The 18,731-nt window shown below is 38.1% G+C and overlaps 1 protein-coding gene and 1 pseudogene across 2 annotated transcripts; both read right to left on the bottom strand.

Annotated features, from left to right (window-relative positions):
- Positions 1-3,919: 3,919 nt before the first annotated feature.
- Positions 3,920-14,575, bottom strand: LOC147847092 (uncharacterized; annotated as a pseudogene). The gene is made up of 13 exons (XR_015477297.1): positions 14,218-14,575; positions 13,593-13,925; positions 13,271-13,387; positions 13,080-13,142; positions 10,319-10,435; positions 10,202-10,236; positions 9,792-10,079; positions 7,285-7,426; positions 6,499-6,822; positions 6,177-6,293; positions 5,968-6,030; positions 4,438-4,554; positions 3,920-4,355 (listed from the first exon to the last, which is right to left on the bottom strand). The product of XR_015477297.1 is annotated as an uncharacterized LOC147847092 (transcript).
- A 2,034-nt stretch (positions 14,576-16,609) lies between these two features.
- LOC147847091 (CMRF35-like molecule 5) lies at positions 16,610-18,356 on the bottom strand. Its single transcript, XM_087238331.1, has 4 exons — positions 17,782-18,356; positions 17,200-17,523; positions 16,880-16,996; positions 16,610-16,778 (listed from the first exon to the last, which is right to left on the bottom strand). The coding sequence occupies exons 1-4, from the start codon at positions 17,819-17,821 to the stop codon at positions 16,738-16,740; spliced, it is 522 nt and encodes a 173-aa protein (XP_087094457.1). The 5' UTR covers positions 17,822-18,356; the 3' UTR covers positions 16,610-16,737.
- Between the last annotated feature and the right edge of the window lie 375 nt (positions 18,357-18,731).

Raw genomic sequence — 18,731 nt, 5'->3', positions numbered from 1 at the left:
GCAGTAGTTTGCAGCTGATTTCAGTGACAGGAGTCCAGAGTCTCTTTTATTGAACGTCTGTTCACTCGGCGGCCATATTTAACATCATGCCTTCACGGTCAACTCCACAGGGCAACCAGGGTGGACAGTGCTGTATTTTACCTTCCTACTGTAGCTAAGTGAATCTGTCTATTTGTTTTTAGAAAACCTACATTATATCTAATTCACTGCTTCATGCATTGACCAATTCATTCATGAATCAGACAGCTGAATGCATCTGAGTCAACAACTCATATTCAAATGATCTATTCAGAGTGAGTCTCTATTAGAGATTCACTCATTCAAATGATCCGTTCAAAGAGTCTCTATTAGAGATTCACTGACTCAAATGATCCATTCAAAGGGAGTCTCCCTTAGAGATTCACTGATTCAAATGATCCGTTCAGAGTGAATATCCATTAGAAATTCGCTAATACAAAGGGTCCATTTGAAACGAGTCTCCATTAGAGATTCATTGATTCGAAAGATCCATTCATAGTGAGTCTCCATTATAGATTCAAATGATCCATTCAGAGTGAGTCCCCATTAGAGATTTCCTAATTCAAATGATCCATTCAGAGCCAGTTTCCATTAGAGATTCACTCATTTAAATGATCGATTCAAAGAGTCTCTATTAGAGATTCACTGACTCAAATGATCCATTCAAAGAAAGTCTCCCTTAGAAATTCACTGATCCAAATGATCCGTTCATAGTGAATATCCATTAGAAATTCACTAATACAAATGATCCATTTAAAACGAGTCTCCATTAGAGATTTATTGATTCAAAAGATCCATTCAGAGTGAGTCTCCATTAAGGATTCACTTATTCAAATTTGTAATTCAGAGCGAGTCTCCATTAGAGATTTACTGATTCAAATGATTCATTCAGAGCAAATGTCCATCAGAGTTTCACTGATTCAAATGATCCATTCAGAGTCAGTCTCCATCAGAGATTCACTGATTCAAATGATCCATTCAGTATCAGTCTCCATTAGAGATTCACTGATTCAAATGATCCATTCAGAGCATGTCTCCATTAATTATTCACTGATTAAAATGATCCATTCATAGCGAGTCTCTATTATAAAGTCACTGATTCAAATGATCTATCCAAGCGAGTCTCCATTAGAGATTTACTGATTCAAATAATCCATTCAAAGCAAGTGTCCATTAGAGATTCACTGATTCAAATGATCCAATTAAAAAAGAGTCTCCCTTAGAGATTCACTGATTCAAATGATCCGTTTAGAGTAAATATCCATTAGAAATTCACTACTACAAATGATCCATTCAAAGTGAGTCTCTATTAGAGAGTCACTGATTCAAATGATCCATTCAAAGTGAGTCTCTATTAGAGAGGCACTGATTCAAATGATCCATTCAAAATGAATCTCCATTAGGGATTTACTGATTCAAATGATCCATTCAAAGTGAATCTTCATTAGAGACTCTATTAATTTCAAATAGTAAGGATTTGTACACCTCAATGCACATCTTGCTTAACTAAAGCAGAATATATTGTGTAACCCAAAGAGAAACCGCAGTGGTAAACCTCAACTCTTCAGAGTATACAACAGAGTCTGCCGTTGATGATGTAAAACCAAATTAACCACAAACATGTCTGAGGTGTGTATCAGTCTCACTATTTACACAGCGGCTAAAATATGTCTTTATAAATGTTCAAACCACTCCAAATTAACACACTAAGTGTCAAACAGTAAGCAGGTGCATTGTGGGTAGTGTAGTCTGAGTGCAGTGTTTGGCTGAACTCGAGTATTTCCTGTTTTTGTTTCTCTTTCTGTTTGATGAGACTGAAATGTGAACAAACCAGCATGATAAATGAAGAACAATCACACACAAACCATTTAAAACACTTTAGAGTTTTATTTTTTTACTTATAAAACTGACAAATATTCAGTACTGAGTCATTTCTGCTCACTTTAATAACAGAGAAGACTGCACTGCAGAAAATATCTGGAGCTGAATCTTCAGTCTTTAACACAGAGGTGGACTTCAGATCTTGATTGTGCTGTAAGATATTGAACACACAATAATGTCAAATAATCAGCTCTAAATATATTCATGTTTATATTATGTCATTCCACTAATGCTGGAGTTCAGTTCAAACACATCTCATTATTCAGTTCATCAGAGTCGATTCACTGAACACACTGCCTCTAGTGGCCTGATGAGGGATTTATTCACTGCAGACACACACTACAGGAGAATGAGGGAAGTAGAGCTTAATTTTACTGGAAATATTAAAATAGATCTCTTACCCTTAGATTCAGAGACCTGTGTTTGTACGTGTTTTTAAATGAAGGGTTTGAAAGGTTGTGCGTTCAAATGTGTGTGTAATAAAAGCTGTCTACTAGTGATGGGTCGTTCATGAACGATTCTTTCATTTTTAAATATGACTCGGAAACTACGAGTCCTCTCAGGGAATGATTTGTTCATCCGCGCGTGCGCACATTTGTGCAGGTGGTATCGTTCATTTCAAGTCTTCATCACATTTCAAGTCATTCACTAATTCAAATGATCCATTTAAAGCGAGTCTCTATTAGAAAGTCACTGATTCAAATGATCCACTCAAGCGAGTCTCCATTAGAGATTTACTGATTCAAATAATCTATTTAGAGTGAATCTCCATCAGAGATTCACTGATTCAAATGATCCATTCAGAGTGAGTCTCCATTAGAGATTCACTGATTCAAATGATCCATTCAGAGCGAGTCTTCATTAGAGATTCACTGATTCAAATGATCCATTCAGAGCCAGCCTCCATTAGAGATTCACTGATTCAAATGATCCATTCAGAGCGTGTCTCCATTAGAGATTCACTGATTCAAATTATCCATTCAGAGCGTGTCTCCATCAGAGATTCACTGATTAAAATGATCCATTCAGAGTCAGTCTCCATTAGTGACTCACTGATTCAAATTATCCATTCAGAGTGAGTCTCCATTAGAGATTCACTGATTTAAATCATCCACGATCGAATGAACGATTCTTGCATTTTGAACGAATCTTCAATATGACTCAGGAACTACGAGTCCTCTCAGGGAGTGATTCGTTCATCCGCGCGTGCGCACATTTGTGCAGGGGGTATCGTTAATTTCAAGTCTTCATCACATTTCAAGTCATTCATCGCGGAAAGGCAGAAGCCAATCATATGCGTTTAGAGCCGGAAAAAGAATTGATCCGTTCATCTCTCGAGTCCTCTATCGGGTTTGAGTCACTCGTTCATCATGAGCCAATTATATGTTTAGAGCCGGAAAAAGAATTGAACCGTTCATCTCTCGAGTCCTCTATTGGGTTTGAGTCATTCTGTCACGTGATGAAAGGTGAACTAATTGTCATGGCTCCTATCGACTCAGACTGTTTGCATGAGTTAAGATTATATGTGACTGTCAGTGTAACGTGAATGAACTACTGACATTTGAAGACATGAAGAGGTGAGCTGAGCAAAGAGACAACAATGCCTTCATAGACAAAAGAGCAGGTCAACATTAAATTATTATTTTCTTCCTATAGTGTTTTATTGATGACTTATTTATCATTAGATCAACATTTTGGGCTAGTTGTAGATGTGTTTGGAAGCAATTTGTAACATTTTAATAATATTTTGGCAAATTGAACCAAATGAACAAAATTACTCGAAAAAAGACTCGTTCATCTCGATGAACGAGACTCAATAATCCGAATCAGTAAAATGATCCGAACTTCCCATCATGTGTACATTCTTGATTTGAGGTATTGATGCTGAAGCTCTGTGTATGTCTGTTCGTCACCTGTAGAGGGCGCACTATAACAGATCAGCTGCACAAATCACTAACAATCAGTTTAAATTTACACACTTTATTTTTAGTAATATTACACACTTTATAAAGTACTCAGAAAAGTGTTACAGAATATTGATTAATGTTAATAATATCTAAACAGTTTTATTTTTTTCATAACCATCAGTGCAGATGTTCCGCTAATGACGTTTTATCATTGATGTTTATTCAATGAATATGTCGTCGCATCATCTTTTGAGTTGTTCTGTGGATGTGTTGCAGTTGTGTGGATCGTTTCTGATGATGCAATATTGCCATAGTAATCACAGTCTGTATCTGTTACCCGATTGGCTGAGTGGGTGTGACCGGAGTGTAAATCAGGCTGCTAATTGGTTACTGTTGCATAAACGGTAATTACTGAGTGGGTGTGGAGATCTGATGCTGCCGTCTGATTGGATGAGGGCTTAGTGGCGATGATGACATCACCGTATAGATCATTTTCATACACGCAGTCATACACCTCAGTGTTCTGCTGCACATTCTGCAGAGGTAAAGCTGAATGGAGGAGGAACAAACACTGTTAAATCAACTCAAACAGCAGTTCAACTGGACTTCATCATCACAGACACACTGTTACCTGTCTCACATTTCCTTTTCCTCTTCTTCAGGATGAGGAAAGTTCCAGAACACAGAAGCAGAACCAGCAGAACTGAACCCAGACCACCAGCCACTGAACCCAGATCAGTATGTGACGCTAAACACACAAAAAGCACATAACTGATGAGATTATACTGTAAAATGAAAGTAAATCTGATATTAACAGTTACATTAGCACACAGTTTTGTCCAAAGCGACTTACAATTAAAGAGGCATTCAGTGATTCAACAAGAAGAGGCAATACACACAAGAAGAGCTGATTATACAAAGAAACTGCTAGTGCACAGAGTACTAAGTGCTAGTGTTAGGAGAAGTGCTTTTTAGAGAGATATACTATAGAGAGAGTGTTTCTACATGTGGTTAGTCAAACCCACTCATCTGTGTGAGGCACACTTCATAAATGCACAATAACTTCGAGTGGTTGTAAGAAAGTATCTGGTGCAAATGAGCAAGACTGGTGCAAGTCTTAGTTAAAGTGTCAGAGAGATGAACGAGTGTGTTTTCTACAGGCGGTTTGTCAAGTCCACTCACCTGACTGAGGCACACTCAGAATTGCATAATGTTTTGAGGTTGATGATTATTATAATTATTATTCTATGAATGTTGCAGGAGTTTAGGAAGGTTCATCAGTGCTCAAATTAGATTGTTTTCAGAGTCTGATAACCCACAATTATAATTTATTATAAACACCACAGGCTATATCTCTCATAGAATGAAACACACACACACACACACAAATCGAATTATTCATTTGTACTTAATAAATTACATTTTTTTTTTTTAAATGGATCTCCGCTGGAGTTAGTAATGAACACGCATGGAATAACAGCAGATATTCCAACATTGGCTGATGCTAATCTGAAATACGTGACTAAAGCGTTTCAAAACGTCCAGGTCGTATGACTAAAATGATTCGAAACACCCAGGTCATGTGACTAAAGCGATTCAAAACACCCAGGTCATGTGACGAAAGTGATTTAAAACACCCACGTCATGTGACGAAAGCGATTCAAAAGATTCAGGTCACATGACTAAAGTGATTCAAAGCACCTAGGTCACATGACTAAAGTGAATCGAAACACCCAAGTCACATTAGTAAATTTATTCGAAGCATCTGGGTCACGTTACTACCATGACTCGAAGGTCCCAGGTCACGTGACTAAAGTGTTTCAAAACAGCCAGGTCGCATGACTTAAGTAATTCGAAACACCCAAGACTTGTGACTAAAGCGATTCGAAACACCCAGGTCATGTGACGAAAGCGTTTCAAAACACCCAGGTCACATGACTAAATTGGCTTGAAACACACAGGTCACGTCACGTCACTAAATCAATTTAAAACACCCTGGTCACGTGACTAAAGTGGTTAAAAAGTTTCAGGTCATGTGACTAAAGTGTTTCAAAGTACCCAGATCACAAGCTTCACAAATGTTATTTTACTCCAAAATGTTTCCTTTTGAGCAAAGAGATGGAGACAGATGCATTGTGGGTAGTGTAGTTTGTGTTCCTACCAGACATTGGCTGATCGAGAACTGTTCCTGTTCCTTTTACTGATTCAGTTTGTGGGTGAGTCACTAATAGAGAGAAATAAATAAACAGCAGAGACGTGAATGAGCTGCTCATACTGAAGAAGAACATGAACACACACACACACACACACACACACACACACATATGAATAAAGCACATGATGAATATGTCTGAAGTAAGCGTGATTGACCTGCAGAGTTGTGCTGATCTGTGCTGCTGCTGGACTGCAGATTCACTTCTGTTGAGCTGAAATATGACGGCGTGTTGGAGAAAGAGCTGACAGATGAACCTTCAGTGTTTTCCTGATCTGATGGACAGACAGAGATGAGCACAAACACTAATGCTGGAGTTCAGTTCAAACACATCTCATTATTCAGTTCATCAGAGTCGATTCACTGAACACACTGCCTCTAGTGGCCTGATGAGGGATTTATTCACTGCAGACACACACTACAGGAGAATGAGGGAAGTAGAGCTCAATTCTACAAGAGACATTAAAATAGATCCCTTACCCTGTTTGACCATCAGCACAATCTCTGAATAGAGATCTTTAAAAGGTAAACTCCTCCTCACACCACACCAGTATTGTCCTGCATCCTCTGTTCTCAGATCAGTGATGGTGACGGTGAAAACTCTGTTTGTTGTGTCGTCAGTCAGAGAGAATCTCTCGTCTTTTGCTGGAGATCCTGATTCAACTATGATGTTTCTAGTCCCATAGTAACACTGGCCTTTACAGAAATACTTTGAGTTTGACTCATATTCAGACTCATATCGGCATCTGATGTCCAGTTTCTCTCCTCTGTGTCCTGAAACTGAACGTGGAGCTCCAACAACAGCTGAAACCCAAATATGATCATATAGAGCTTTTATGAGCAAGAGATTATCAGGCCACAATAATACTATTCATGTAAAACTGATGATCATGTAATAAAACACATGTTAAACTCAGTACAAAACCGGCTTGAACTTTTGTCCATATAGTAGGCTGTTATTAACCGAATACACTCAAAAATAGCTGAGAGTGCACTGAAAAAAATCATTCAGAAATGATTCCTTGGATTTACTTCATTTTTATGTTAAGTAGCTGTAAACAATTTATTTGGGCTGAGTTTAAACAAACAAATTAAGTAGAATTTTATTAAATTTTATTTGTTTGTTTAAATTCAACAGAAATAAATAGTTCGCAAGAGTTTTGCAGACATATTTTTTTCAGAGTGGTGTCACGAACACAATTCAACCAAATAAATTGATCAAAAAAGCATTTTCGGTTAGAGTGTATGTTAAAGTGTTGAACTGACCTGTAGAGAAGCTGGACACGAGCAGCAGAATCACCAACATGCTGGAAACTTTACTCGTACATGAGACTGAATAATGTGTGTCAAATGACACTGTTTCTCCTCCACAGCGAGTGTCACACATGAAGCAGCCCACATTTCCTTCCTTTGTCAAACCTCATACTGCTTTACTCTGCATCTTTACCCTCACAGTGACATTTCTGTGCTCATGTAAACTCAACAACACATACATCAGTGTGTTTTAATTAAGCTCTTCAAAGTCTCTATCTGGCAGGTCAGGGAAGGCAGAGCCTCACCTATCATTATCCTCACCTGCCATTGTAACAGAGGCCAGCTAGTGAAGTTCTGTGCAGGTAATCCTCACTCCACTGACCTCTAAAGGTGTTTTAGCGACAGATGCTAGGGGCCATAGTCTTTAGCCTCCTTAATACTAATAAATACTGTAACTCTTGATTTGAGGTGTTGATGAGGTACTGAAGCTCTGTGTATTTCTGTTCATCACCTGTAGAGGGCGCACTAACAGCTGTAGATCAGCTGCACACATCACTAACAATCAGTTTCATTCACACACTTTATTTTTAGTTGTTAGTGACATCTCCTGTTAGTAATATTACACCATTTATACTCATGAAAAAGTTACAGAATATTGATTAGTATTAATAAAATCTATACAGTTTTATTTGCTCATAATCGCCAGTGCAGATGTTCTGTTAAAGGGTCATGAAACTTTTCAGTTTTAAAAAAAAATGCTCCATGATGGGCGAGGAGTGATTTGAGCAGAGGGAGGAGTGGGCGTGGCCTGCAGAGCAGGGGGGAGAGCTTTTGTTAGTGGGCTCACCAGCTCAAGACTAAAAAAATCTAATAAAAAAACACAACGATACGCATGACTTTATGATTTACAAAGTTAAAATGCAAAGAATTAAACAGCAAGTAATTTAAAGCCTTGTTACATATACAATGTTATTCATAAATTCACATAATACATAAATCACAATTTGTTCCATCATCATAATCATGTTTCTATAGACGCTAAGTGAGGAGGACTTCCCTCCTGCCCAATCCCTGGGTCTGAATGCAGACACAAATGAGCAATGCATCAGGTCTCTTGCCAACCTGCCGGTAATCTGGAGGACTTTAAACATGGGCGAACACTGCAGCATGCATATAGGCGATGTGTCTGAGTGGTAACAAACTCAACTGATAAAAGACACAGTCCAACATTTTCCGATTTTCATACAGCTCTCTTTACAAAAATGCTTACTGCACACAAGCAGGTTGTCTGTGTTTGCCCTGACAGCATTGCAAGGAAAGCCATGCAACAAACTCCGTGGATCGTGCAAACAAACACATACAAGCCTTCATGAACGGCTAAATACTAAATATATACTAAATAATACTAAATACTGCGCGCCGTGCGCCGCTGCTGTCTCAAAGCTTGGTGGGTCTGTGGTCTTCAGAAAACACGTGCAGTCATGAATAATTAAGCAGAGTCTTCTCATAGGATAAGAAAACGTCGCTATGAATAATAATGAGAAAGTAAAGCATGATCACTCCACTAGCATATTCGTGCTACGTCAACGATTTTGTTCCCGGCCCAATAATGATTTTAAACCTCAAAAGCTCAAGATTATGCATTTTTCCCATGGTTAAAGCTAACATGGTCTTAACTGATGCTCAACACACAATTCTGTTAAGGCCCGTTTACACCAGGATGCTTTTTGCTCGTGTTTTCTGTTGACGTTTAACACCTCAAGGCTAAATAAAGGGTGGCAATGTGATCGTACACTCCAACGTGCAAAATGCCAGGCGTAAAAGCGTCATTACTAAAGCAATGCCTCATGCTCGTTGTTTTTCTTTTAAAGCGCCATGTCAAAACCTTCTCCTCCAATCAGATCAGCACTTTTGTTCATGTGCATGGAGGTGCTGAAGTTACAGTAAACAGCACTTGAAGGCGCTCAAGCACAAAACTGTCAGTGCGAGCGCACATTGAAGAAGATGCCCAGAGGCGACATGAACGTGGAGCTGCTTATTGCACTGGTGAACAGTAATCATTTCTTCCTCTCTGGAGCTGGAGCTGCTACTTGAACCAGCCTTGCTAGTTCGAATCGCCAGTAACTTTAAACAACAATACTGTCAATTTTCTGTCTTCTTCTGTGTTGCAAGAGGGTGTTAGAAGCTTAAAGTTGTGTAACGCCATCTAAAGTCAAGGAGTGATTTTTGCATATCCTTCTGCTCGACGCCTGTGAAAATCGTTTGGTTTAAATCCGGAAAAATGTCTCGAAAACCGCTTTCGGATAAACGCAAATGAAAAGCGTCCTGGTGTGTATGAGCCTTTAGAATCTTTAGGAAGACGAGAGAGGACCAGGCGGGTATACTTTGTTTTATTTCTGGTTTCAATTTGTTAGGCTTAATTTCACGATTAATAAATTATTTAAAAGTTTGTCGGTTCTCTGCCTCCTTACCGATGGCGAGTAACTTTATTACATGATGTTTTATTATTTATGTTTAATCAATGAATATGTCGTTGTATCATCTTTTGAGTTGTTCTGCGGATGTGTTGCGGTTACGTATATCGTTTCTGATGATGTAATATTGCTGTAATAATCACAATCTGCATCTGTCACCTCATTGGCTGAGTGGGTGTGACCAGAGTGTAAATCAGGCTGCTTATTGGTTACTGTAGAATAAGCAACATTTTCTGGGTGGGTGTTGAGATCTGATGCTGGCGTCTGATTGGATGAAGATGCAGCGGCGATGATGACATCACTGTTTAGGATCTCTGCATACATGCAGTCAGTCTGAAAAACAGAACATGAGTCATGAATACTGCATTTATTCAGAGAACCCTCACTGCTCATCATGTGTGTGTGTGTGTGTGTGTGTGTGTGTGTGAACTACAGGTACAGATATGAACACACACCTCAGTGTTCTGCTGCACATTCTGCAGAGGTAAAGCTGAATGGAGGAGGAACAAACACTGTTAAATCAACTCAAACAGCAGTTCAACTGGACTTCATCATCACAGACACACTGTTACCTGTCTCACATCTCCTTTTCCTCTTCTTCAGGATGAGGAAAGTTCCAGAACACAGAAGCAGAACCAGCAGAACTGAACCCAGACCGCCAGCAACTGAACCCAGATCAGTATGGGATGCTAAACACAAAACAACACATGACTGATGAGATTATACTGTAAAATGAAAATAAATCTGATATTTACATTAAGCAGAAACTTCCGCCAAAGTGACTTACAATTAAAGAGGCATTTAGAGATTCAACAAGAGGCAATCATGGTCCTAAAGGGCCAGTACCCTGCTTAGTTTATTTCCAACCCAATCAGACACACCTGAGCTAGCTAATTAAGCTCTTACTAGGCTTTCTAGAAACATCTTCGCAGGTGTGCTAAGGCAAGTTGGAGCTAAAATCTGCAGGATACTGGACCTCCAGGACCGAATTTGAGAGCACCAGAGATAGCGTAAGGATTTATTATTTTTTTTATATAGAGTTAAGAGTGTTTCTAAAGGTGGTTTGTCAAACCCACTCACCTGTGTGAGGCACATTCAAATTTGCTTGATGTTTTGAGGTTGTCGATTATCATAATATTATGAATGCTGCAGGAGTGAAGGCAAGCTCATCAGTGCTGAATATATAATGTTTGCAGAGTCTGACAGCCTACAATTATAATTTCTTAAAATCCATTTCTTACAACCGGTATGTTTATTACTATATCCCATATTATAGCCCATTTGTAACTGACAAACATAAGCCTTTAAATTGGCCCTATATTAGTTGCCAATTTTTTTTAAAGTTTCTTGTCAGTTGCTGTGACGTCTCATCTCTTTTTGGATGCGTGTCTATTACTTTGCCTTCTGCTCAAAAAATGCTCTGGGCTTATCGCGGTATTGTGGATGAGTCATCTGCAAATGTCTTATTAATTTAGACAGCCTCATGCATTTGATAGCAAGAACTTTGTCACAAATACACTGTGGCTGGTCAGGGAATCTTTGCTTTGAGAAAATTGAATAAAACCATATTTCAGGTAACTATCTTGGTATTTAGAGTTTCCAGTATTGCTAGCGCTGCGAATCGAAATGTTTGGAGTGTGCACATAGTTAATGTGCTGCCAATGGCTTTTGGGTTTGAATCCAGACTTGTACAAATTCTCCAAAATTATGATTTCATTCATTCATTCATTTTCTTGTTGGCTTAGTTCCTTTTTTAATCCACAGTCGCCACAGCGGAATGAACTGCCAACTTATCCAGCACATGTTTTACGCAGAGGAGGCCCTTACGAACCACAACCGATCTCTGGGAAACAGATACACACTCATTCACATTCATACACTACGGACAATTTAGCCAACCCAATTCACCTGTACCACATGTCTTTGGACTGTGGGGGAAACCGGACGTGAACGCAGGGAGAACATGCAAATTCCACACAGAAACGCCAAAACTGACCCAGCCGAGGCTCGAACCAGTGACCTTCTTGCTGTGAGGCGACAGCATTACCTACTCCGCCACTGCATCATCAAAATTATGATCTTATGTATTTTAATACTGTTATTGTTTTATAGTGTAGTCTAGCTAGGATACAGCTGCGCATAAGCCATCAATATAGCATCATTGTTGTAACACTGTATAACAATAATTAATATTTTAAAAAATTTAATGAAACAATATAAATTTAATGAACAATATAAATAATTCTCTTTAACTTCCAGCCGCAATTATATCTGATCTAGCAATATGACTAAAACAAGACATGTATTCATGGTGTTTATTCAGATGTCAGACCAATGCTAAAACAACACGTTAAAAGAACAGAGCAATTAAAAACATCCTAACTGCATCACCCTTGGTTCCAACCTATTATCTCTGCATGCTAGTCAGGAGCTCTCACCGCTTAAACTGTTTTTTTGCTGAAGCTGTTCCAGAGCAATACAGATAAAATGACCACTAGGTGTCAATGTAGAGACGGGTATTGAAACATTTCAAAGCTTCGACACTTTTACTTAGAACACTACACAGTGCCTTCCCACACTTTAACCAGCAGGGACCCTCATCAAGCTCTGTTTTGAAATGCTTTGGGTAACAAACCTTCTTCTAATACACAGTTCACTGGTTCAGAAAGCTTCATTGCACCATCACTACCAAACACAAAATAAACAGGTATGCAAGAGAGCAATAACAGGACCATAATCATAAAAGACAAACATACCAGGAACATCAGGAGCAAAGCAAAATCCAAAAGCAAGTAAAACATGGCACTAAAGCACTTTTGAAGACAAAGCTAAATGAATAAACAGAAACAGCTGAAACCAGTGATGTGATCAGGAGAGCAAAGGGTTCTGGGGGATGACGTTCAGAGAACAAAACAAACCCTGCCGCCCTCAAGTGTTCAGATAAGGCCACTGCAGCAGGTTGTGACAATATCTAACCAAAATGAATCAAAGTGAAACTGCAGCAAAGGATTTTGTCCATAATCATGACATGATTTATATAGACCACTAGTCTACGACTAGATTTAGGTCATACTAATAAGAATATTATTCAAAACTGCAAATATGTCACGCTTATCAAAATAAACCTTGTGGCTTTATTAAAGAGAGAGAGAGAAATAACAAACTAAACAGCACTCAGAAACTAGTCAAGCATTTTGTTTTAGAATTTTCGTTCATCCTGATATACAAGAGTTAAAACGTGGCTCTGCAAATGTTATTTTACTCCAAAATGTTTCCTTTTGATCTCATAGACGGAGACAGGTGCATTGTGGGTAGTGTAGTTTGTGTTCCTACCAGACATTGGCTGATCGAGAACTGTTCCTGTTCCTTTTTCTGATTCAGTTTGTGGGTGAGTCACTAATAGAGAGAAAGAAATAAACAGCAGAGACGTGAATGAGCTGCTCATACTGAAGAAGAACATGAACACACACACACACATATAAATAAAGCACATGATGAATATGTCTGAAGTAAGCGTGATTGACCTGTAGAGTTGTGCTGATCTGTGCTGCTGCTGGACTGCAGATTCACTTCTGTTGAGCTGAAATATGACGGCGTGTTGGAGAAAGAGCTGACAGATGAACCTTCAGTGTTTTCCTGATCTGATGGACAGACAGAGATGAGCACAAACACTAATGCTGGATTTCAGTTCAAACACATCTCATTATTCAGTTCATCAGAGTCGATTCACTGAACACACTGCCTCTAGTGGCCTGATGAGGGATTTATTCACTGCAGACACACACTACAGGAGAATGAGGGAAGTAGAGCTCAATTTTACTAGAGATATTAAAATAGATCTCTTACCCTGTTTGACCATCAGCACAATCTCTGAATAGAGATCTTTAAAAGGTAAACTCCTCCTCACAGCACACCAGTATTGTCCTGCATCCTCTGTTCTCAGATCAGTGATGGTGATGGTGAAAACTCTGTTTTTCTTGTCATCAGTCAGAGAGAATCTTTTGTCTTTTGCTTGAGATTGTGATTCAACTACTGTATCTTTTAATCCAGGAATACAGCTCCCTTTACAGAAATACTTTGAGTTTGACTCATATTCAGATTCATATGGGCATCTGATGTCAAGTTTCTCTCCTTTTTGTCCTGAAACTGTAACTGGAGCTCCAACAACATCTGAAAACACTAATATAATCAAAAAGAGTTGTTATAAGTGAGTAACAGAGAGATTATCCAGTCACAAAAATATTATTCATGTGAAACTGATGATCATTCAATAAAACTCATGTTAAACTCTGCACAAAGACTCTTTAACTGGCATCATAACCACCGGCTTGACCTTTTGTCCATACAGTAGGTTATTATTATTACAACATTCAAAATCAGCGTATTGTGGACATCAGGAACACAATTAACCCAATGAAATTGTTCAAAAAGCAATAAACTCTTAGAGTGTAAGTGAAAGTGTTGAACTGACCTGTGGAGAAGCTGGACACGAGCAGCAGAATCACCAACATGCTGGAAACTTATATATATATAACTTATAACTTATATACTTGTATATATTATACAAATATAAGACTTCTGTGTGTCAAACATTACTGTGCTTCTCTTCCGCAGTGAGTGTCAAACATAAAGTGCCTAACATTTCCTTCCTCTGTTAAACCTCATACTGCTTTACTCTGCATCTTCACACGCACAGTGACGTATCCGTGCACACTTAAACTCAACAAAACAACACGTTCATCAGTGCATTTGAATTGAGCTCTTCAAAGTCTGTAAAAGATAAACTTCAGTTGTTTATTAATGAAGGAGTAAAAAGTCATTTTAACTACAGAGATCATGGCCTGCTTTGCCTTTTAATGTTATTTTTTAAATCACACTAAACATGTTTTTCATGCATTAGATACCCGAATACATGGTCACAAGTCAACAACTCTGATTCACATGATCCAGTCAGAGTGAGTCTCAAGGTAGTGATTCACTGATTCAAATTATCAATTTAGAGTGAATCTCGAGGTGGCGACTCACTGATTCACATGATCTGGTCAGAGTGAGTCATTAGATAGTGACTCACTGATTCAAATGATCAATTCAAAGTGAGTCTCAAAGTAGTGACTCACTGATTCAGATGATCTATTTTTTTTTACATTATAGTAAAAAGGTAGATCAAAATCAATTGCATACATAGAGACAAATAATACAAATAAATGAAAATGTGCACAGAAATATACACATACAAACAAACGCCAGGAAAACAAAAATAAAGCTAATGAAATAAAGTTTCACCTCAAAGAGACACAAAGGAAGAATATAACGATACATTTTCTGTTGCGTTTGGATTAAAAGAGTGCTGGATAGTTTCTAAATATTGATCTATGTCGATTTTAAATAGATCAAAAAAGGTCTAGAGCCACTAAACTTCTGTTTGTGAATATGAAACTTGGCTAATAGAATACACAAATTAATTATATACACTTCTGCTTTCGTCAAACAACCCAAAGAACATATTTGAAAAAAAAGGAGAAGTCACACATATTATAAGACTGAATAAACATCAACAGATCTGACCAGATTCTCTCTGTGTAGGAGCACTGCCAGAACAAATGAATAGAGTCTTTCTCTAAAGAATTACAAAAGGAGCAGTTCACATCAATGTCAGACCTATATTTCTGAAGACAGATTCAATGATCGATCCAGAGTGACTCTAAAGATAGTGACTCACTGATTCAAATGATCGTTTTAGAGTGACTCTAAAGGTAATGGCTCACTGATTCAAATGATCGATTCAGAGTGACTCTAAAGGTAGTGACTCACTGATTCAAATGATCAATTCAGAGTGAATCTCAAGGTAGTGACTCACTGATTCAAATGATCAATTCAGAGTGAATCTCAAGGTAGTGACTCACTGATTCAAATGATCAATTCTGATTGAATCTCAAGGTGAATCAGATGAACCATTTACAGTGATTCTGATTCAAGTAAAGACTAAAATGAGGAGTTTATAATCTTGCTGGAGTAATCTTTATGTTTGTGCTGTGCTCTTATTTTTTGGATATGTTTTCTCCATCATTGAATGTTGTAAATGTAGTAAACTGTAAGTGACTGAACAGCTTGACTGATATTCAACTATTGAATGATGGGAATTTTACTATATTCTGATAAAATTAATGAGATGACCTGAAAAAGGAAGTGATTTTGCCTGATGAATGCACCAGCACGCCCACTCTCTGTATCTGTCAGCTGATTGGTCAAGTGGTTGTGACCAGGATTTGAATAAGGATGCTGATTGGCTACTGTAGTATAGAGGGTATACACATTTGCAGGTCTTGATTGTATTAAATTTGTTCATATAGTCAGTGAAAACAATTCATACATATGTCTATTTACTTAAATGTATATGGATAAAACTCACGGCTCATTAATGAACAATTATTTAACATTCTATAAGTAAGCATTTAAATGCCAGCATGCACATCTTGCTAAAATAAAGCTGACTGAAGCACTTGATTATGATTTAGCCTATATTGTGTAACCCAAAGTGAAGCCGCAGTGGTAAACCTCAACTCTTCACAGTAAAACACTTCTGTCTGCCGTTGATGATGCAAAACCAAATTAACCACAAACATGTCCGACGTGTGGATCAGGTTCACTGTTTAAACAGCAGCTAAAATATGTCTTTATAAATGCTCAAACCACTGCAAATTAACACACTAAGAGTCAAACAGGAAGCAGGTGCATTGTGGGTAGTGTAGTCTGAGTGTAGTGTTTGGCTGAACTCCAGTATTTCCTGTTTTTGTTTCTCTATTTGTTTGATGAGACTGAAATGTGAACAAACCAACATGATAAATGAAGAACAATCACACACAAACCATTCAAAACACTTTAGAGTTTTATTTTTTACTTAGAAAACTGACAAATATTCAGTACTGAGTCATTTCTGCTCACTTTAATAACAGAGAAGACAGCACAGCAGAAAATATCTGGAGCTGAATCTTCAGTCTTTAACACAGAGGTGGACTTCAGATCTTGATTGTGCTGTAAGATATTAAGCACACAATAATGTCAAATAATCAGCTCTAAATATTCATGTTCATGTATAAAGCACAATGAGGGTTTATTCAGGAAGTGTGATTGACCTGTAGAGTTGTGCTGATCTGTGCTGCTGCTGGACTGCAGATTCACTTCTGTTGAGCTGAAATATGACGGCGTGTTGGAGAAAGAGCTGACAGATGAACCTTCAGTGTTTTCCTGATCTGATGGACAGACAGAGATGAGCACAAACACTAATGCTGGAGTTCAGTTCAAACACATCTCATTATTCAGTTCATCAGAGTCGATTCACTGAACACACTGCCTCTAGTGGCCTGATGAGGGATTTATTCACTGCAGACACACTACAGGAGAATGAGGGAAGTAGAGCTCATTTTTACTAGAGATATAAAAATAAATCTCTTACCCTGTTTGACCATCAGCACAATCTCTGAATAGAGATCTATAATAAGTAAACTCCTCTGCACAGCACACCAGTATTGTCCTGCACCCTCTGTTCTCAGATCAGTGATGGTGATGGTGAAAACTCTGTTTGTCGTGTTGTCATTCAGAGAGAATCTCTCGTCTTTTGCTGGAGATTCTGATTTAACTATGATGTTTTTAAATCCAGTAATACACCATCCTTTACAGAAATACTTTGAATATGACTCATATCCAGACTCATATCGGCATCTGATGTCCAGTTTCTCTCCTCTGTGTCCAGAAACTGTAACTAGAGCTCCAACAACAGCTGAAAACACAGATATGATGATATAGAGCTGTTATGAGCGAGAGATTATCAGGCCACAATAATACTATTCATGTAAAACTGATGATCATTCAATAAAACTCATGTTAAACTCAGTAGAAAGACTCTTTAACTGGCATCATAACCGCCTGCTTCATCTTTTGTCCATACAGGAGGTTATTATTAAAACAATTAACTCAAAATCAGCTTAGTGTGACATCAGGAACACAATTTAACCACTGAAATTATTCAAAAACTAACCTGTAGAGAAGCTGGACACGAGCAGCAGACTCCCCAACATGCTGGAAACTTTCCTCCAATATGAGACTAAATTCTGTGTGAAACGTTACTGTGCTTCTATTCTGAATTGAGTGTCAGAAATGAAGCTTCTCACATTTCCTTCCTCTGTCAAACCACATACATCTGATCTAAAAGCACTCATCTATCAGCAATATTTAAATATTCCATCCTGTAACACGGTCTAAGTTTAACTTCAGTAATTAAGTTAAATGTCTCAGTTGTTTGCAGCAATAGCATCTGCATGCAGCCTTGATGATGCTAAGCTATATCTCAGAGATGCAATGTCAGACACAATGCACTCAGTGGAGCTAATGACGTCAGAGTGAGGAACAGGGTTAGCGTATTAAAAGCATTGCATGCAGCTTAGATTGCAAATGCAACAGCTAATTTCAGTGACAGGAAATCAGAGTCTCTTTCCAGTAAAGTCTATTCACTCGGCAGCCATATTTGCTGAATCTCTGACAGCTAGTTCAGCCATGTACAGGATGCAAAATAAAAGTCAAACCCAAAAAATGAGGTATAATTAAGGTGTGTGTGTCTGCTCATGACCTATAGAGGGCGCACTGTAACAGCTGGACAAATCACTTACAATCATATTTAAATGTGACTGCTTTATTTTGAGTTATAAGCACCATTCTTGTTAGTAATATAATACACTTTTAATACTAAAACAATTATTTTTAATACTGATTAATATAAATATGCATACTGTATCAGATTTATTTTTTGTAAACATGAGTGCATCAGTCAGTGGATGGTGTATTATTATTGTCAAGACTGACTGAAAGCCGTGAATAATGAACATGAATGACACCAGTTAGTAAAGTTGCAATGAGAAATGAACATATGAAGAGATAAATAAAACAAGACAGCAACAACTACTACACTTCTGTTGTGCTGAGTTCAGACTG

This window comes from Danio rerio, chromosome 1 (assembly GCF_052040795.2).
Source record: "Danio rerio strain M-AB ecotype USA chromosome 1, GRCz13ab, whole genome shotgun sequence".
Classification (NCBI taxonomy): Eukaryota; Metazoa; Chordata; class Actinopteri; order Cypriniformes; family Danionidae; genus Danio; species Danio rerio.
The sequence above is the reverse complement of the archived record's forward strand: the minus strand, read 5'-3'. Positions and strand labels throughout refer to the sequence as shown.

Coding starts and splice junctions, on each gene's coding strand:
- LOC147847091 (XM_087238331.1), bottom strand. CDS start 17,821: ATGTTGGGGAGTCTGCTGCTCGTGTCCAGCTTCTCTACAG. Junction 17,524..17,781: donor CGTGTCCAGCTTCTCTACAG/GTTAGTTTTTGA, acceptor CTGTGTTTTCAG/CTGTTGTTGGAGCTCTAGTT. Junction 16,997..17,199: donor TGTGCTGATGGTCAAACAGG/GTAAGAGATTTA, acceptor TCTGTCCATCAG/ATCAGGAAAACACTGAAGGT.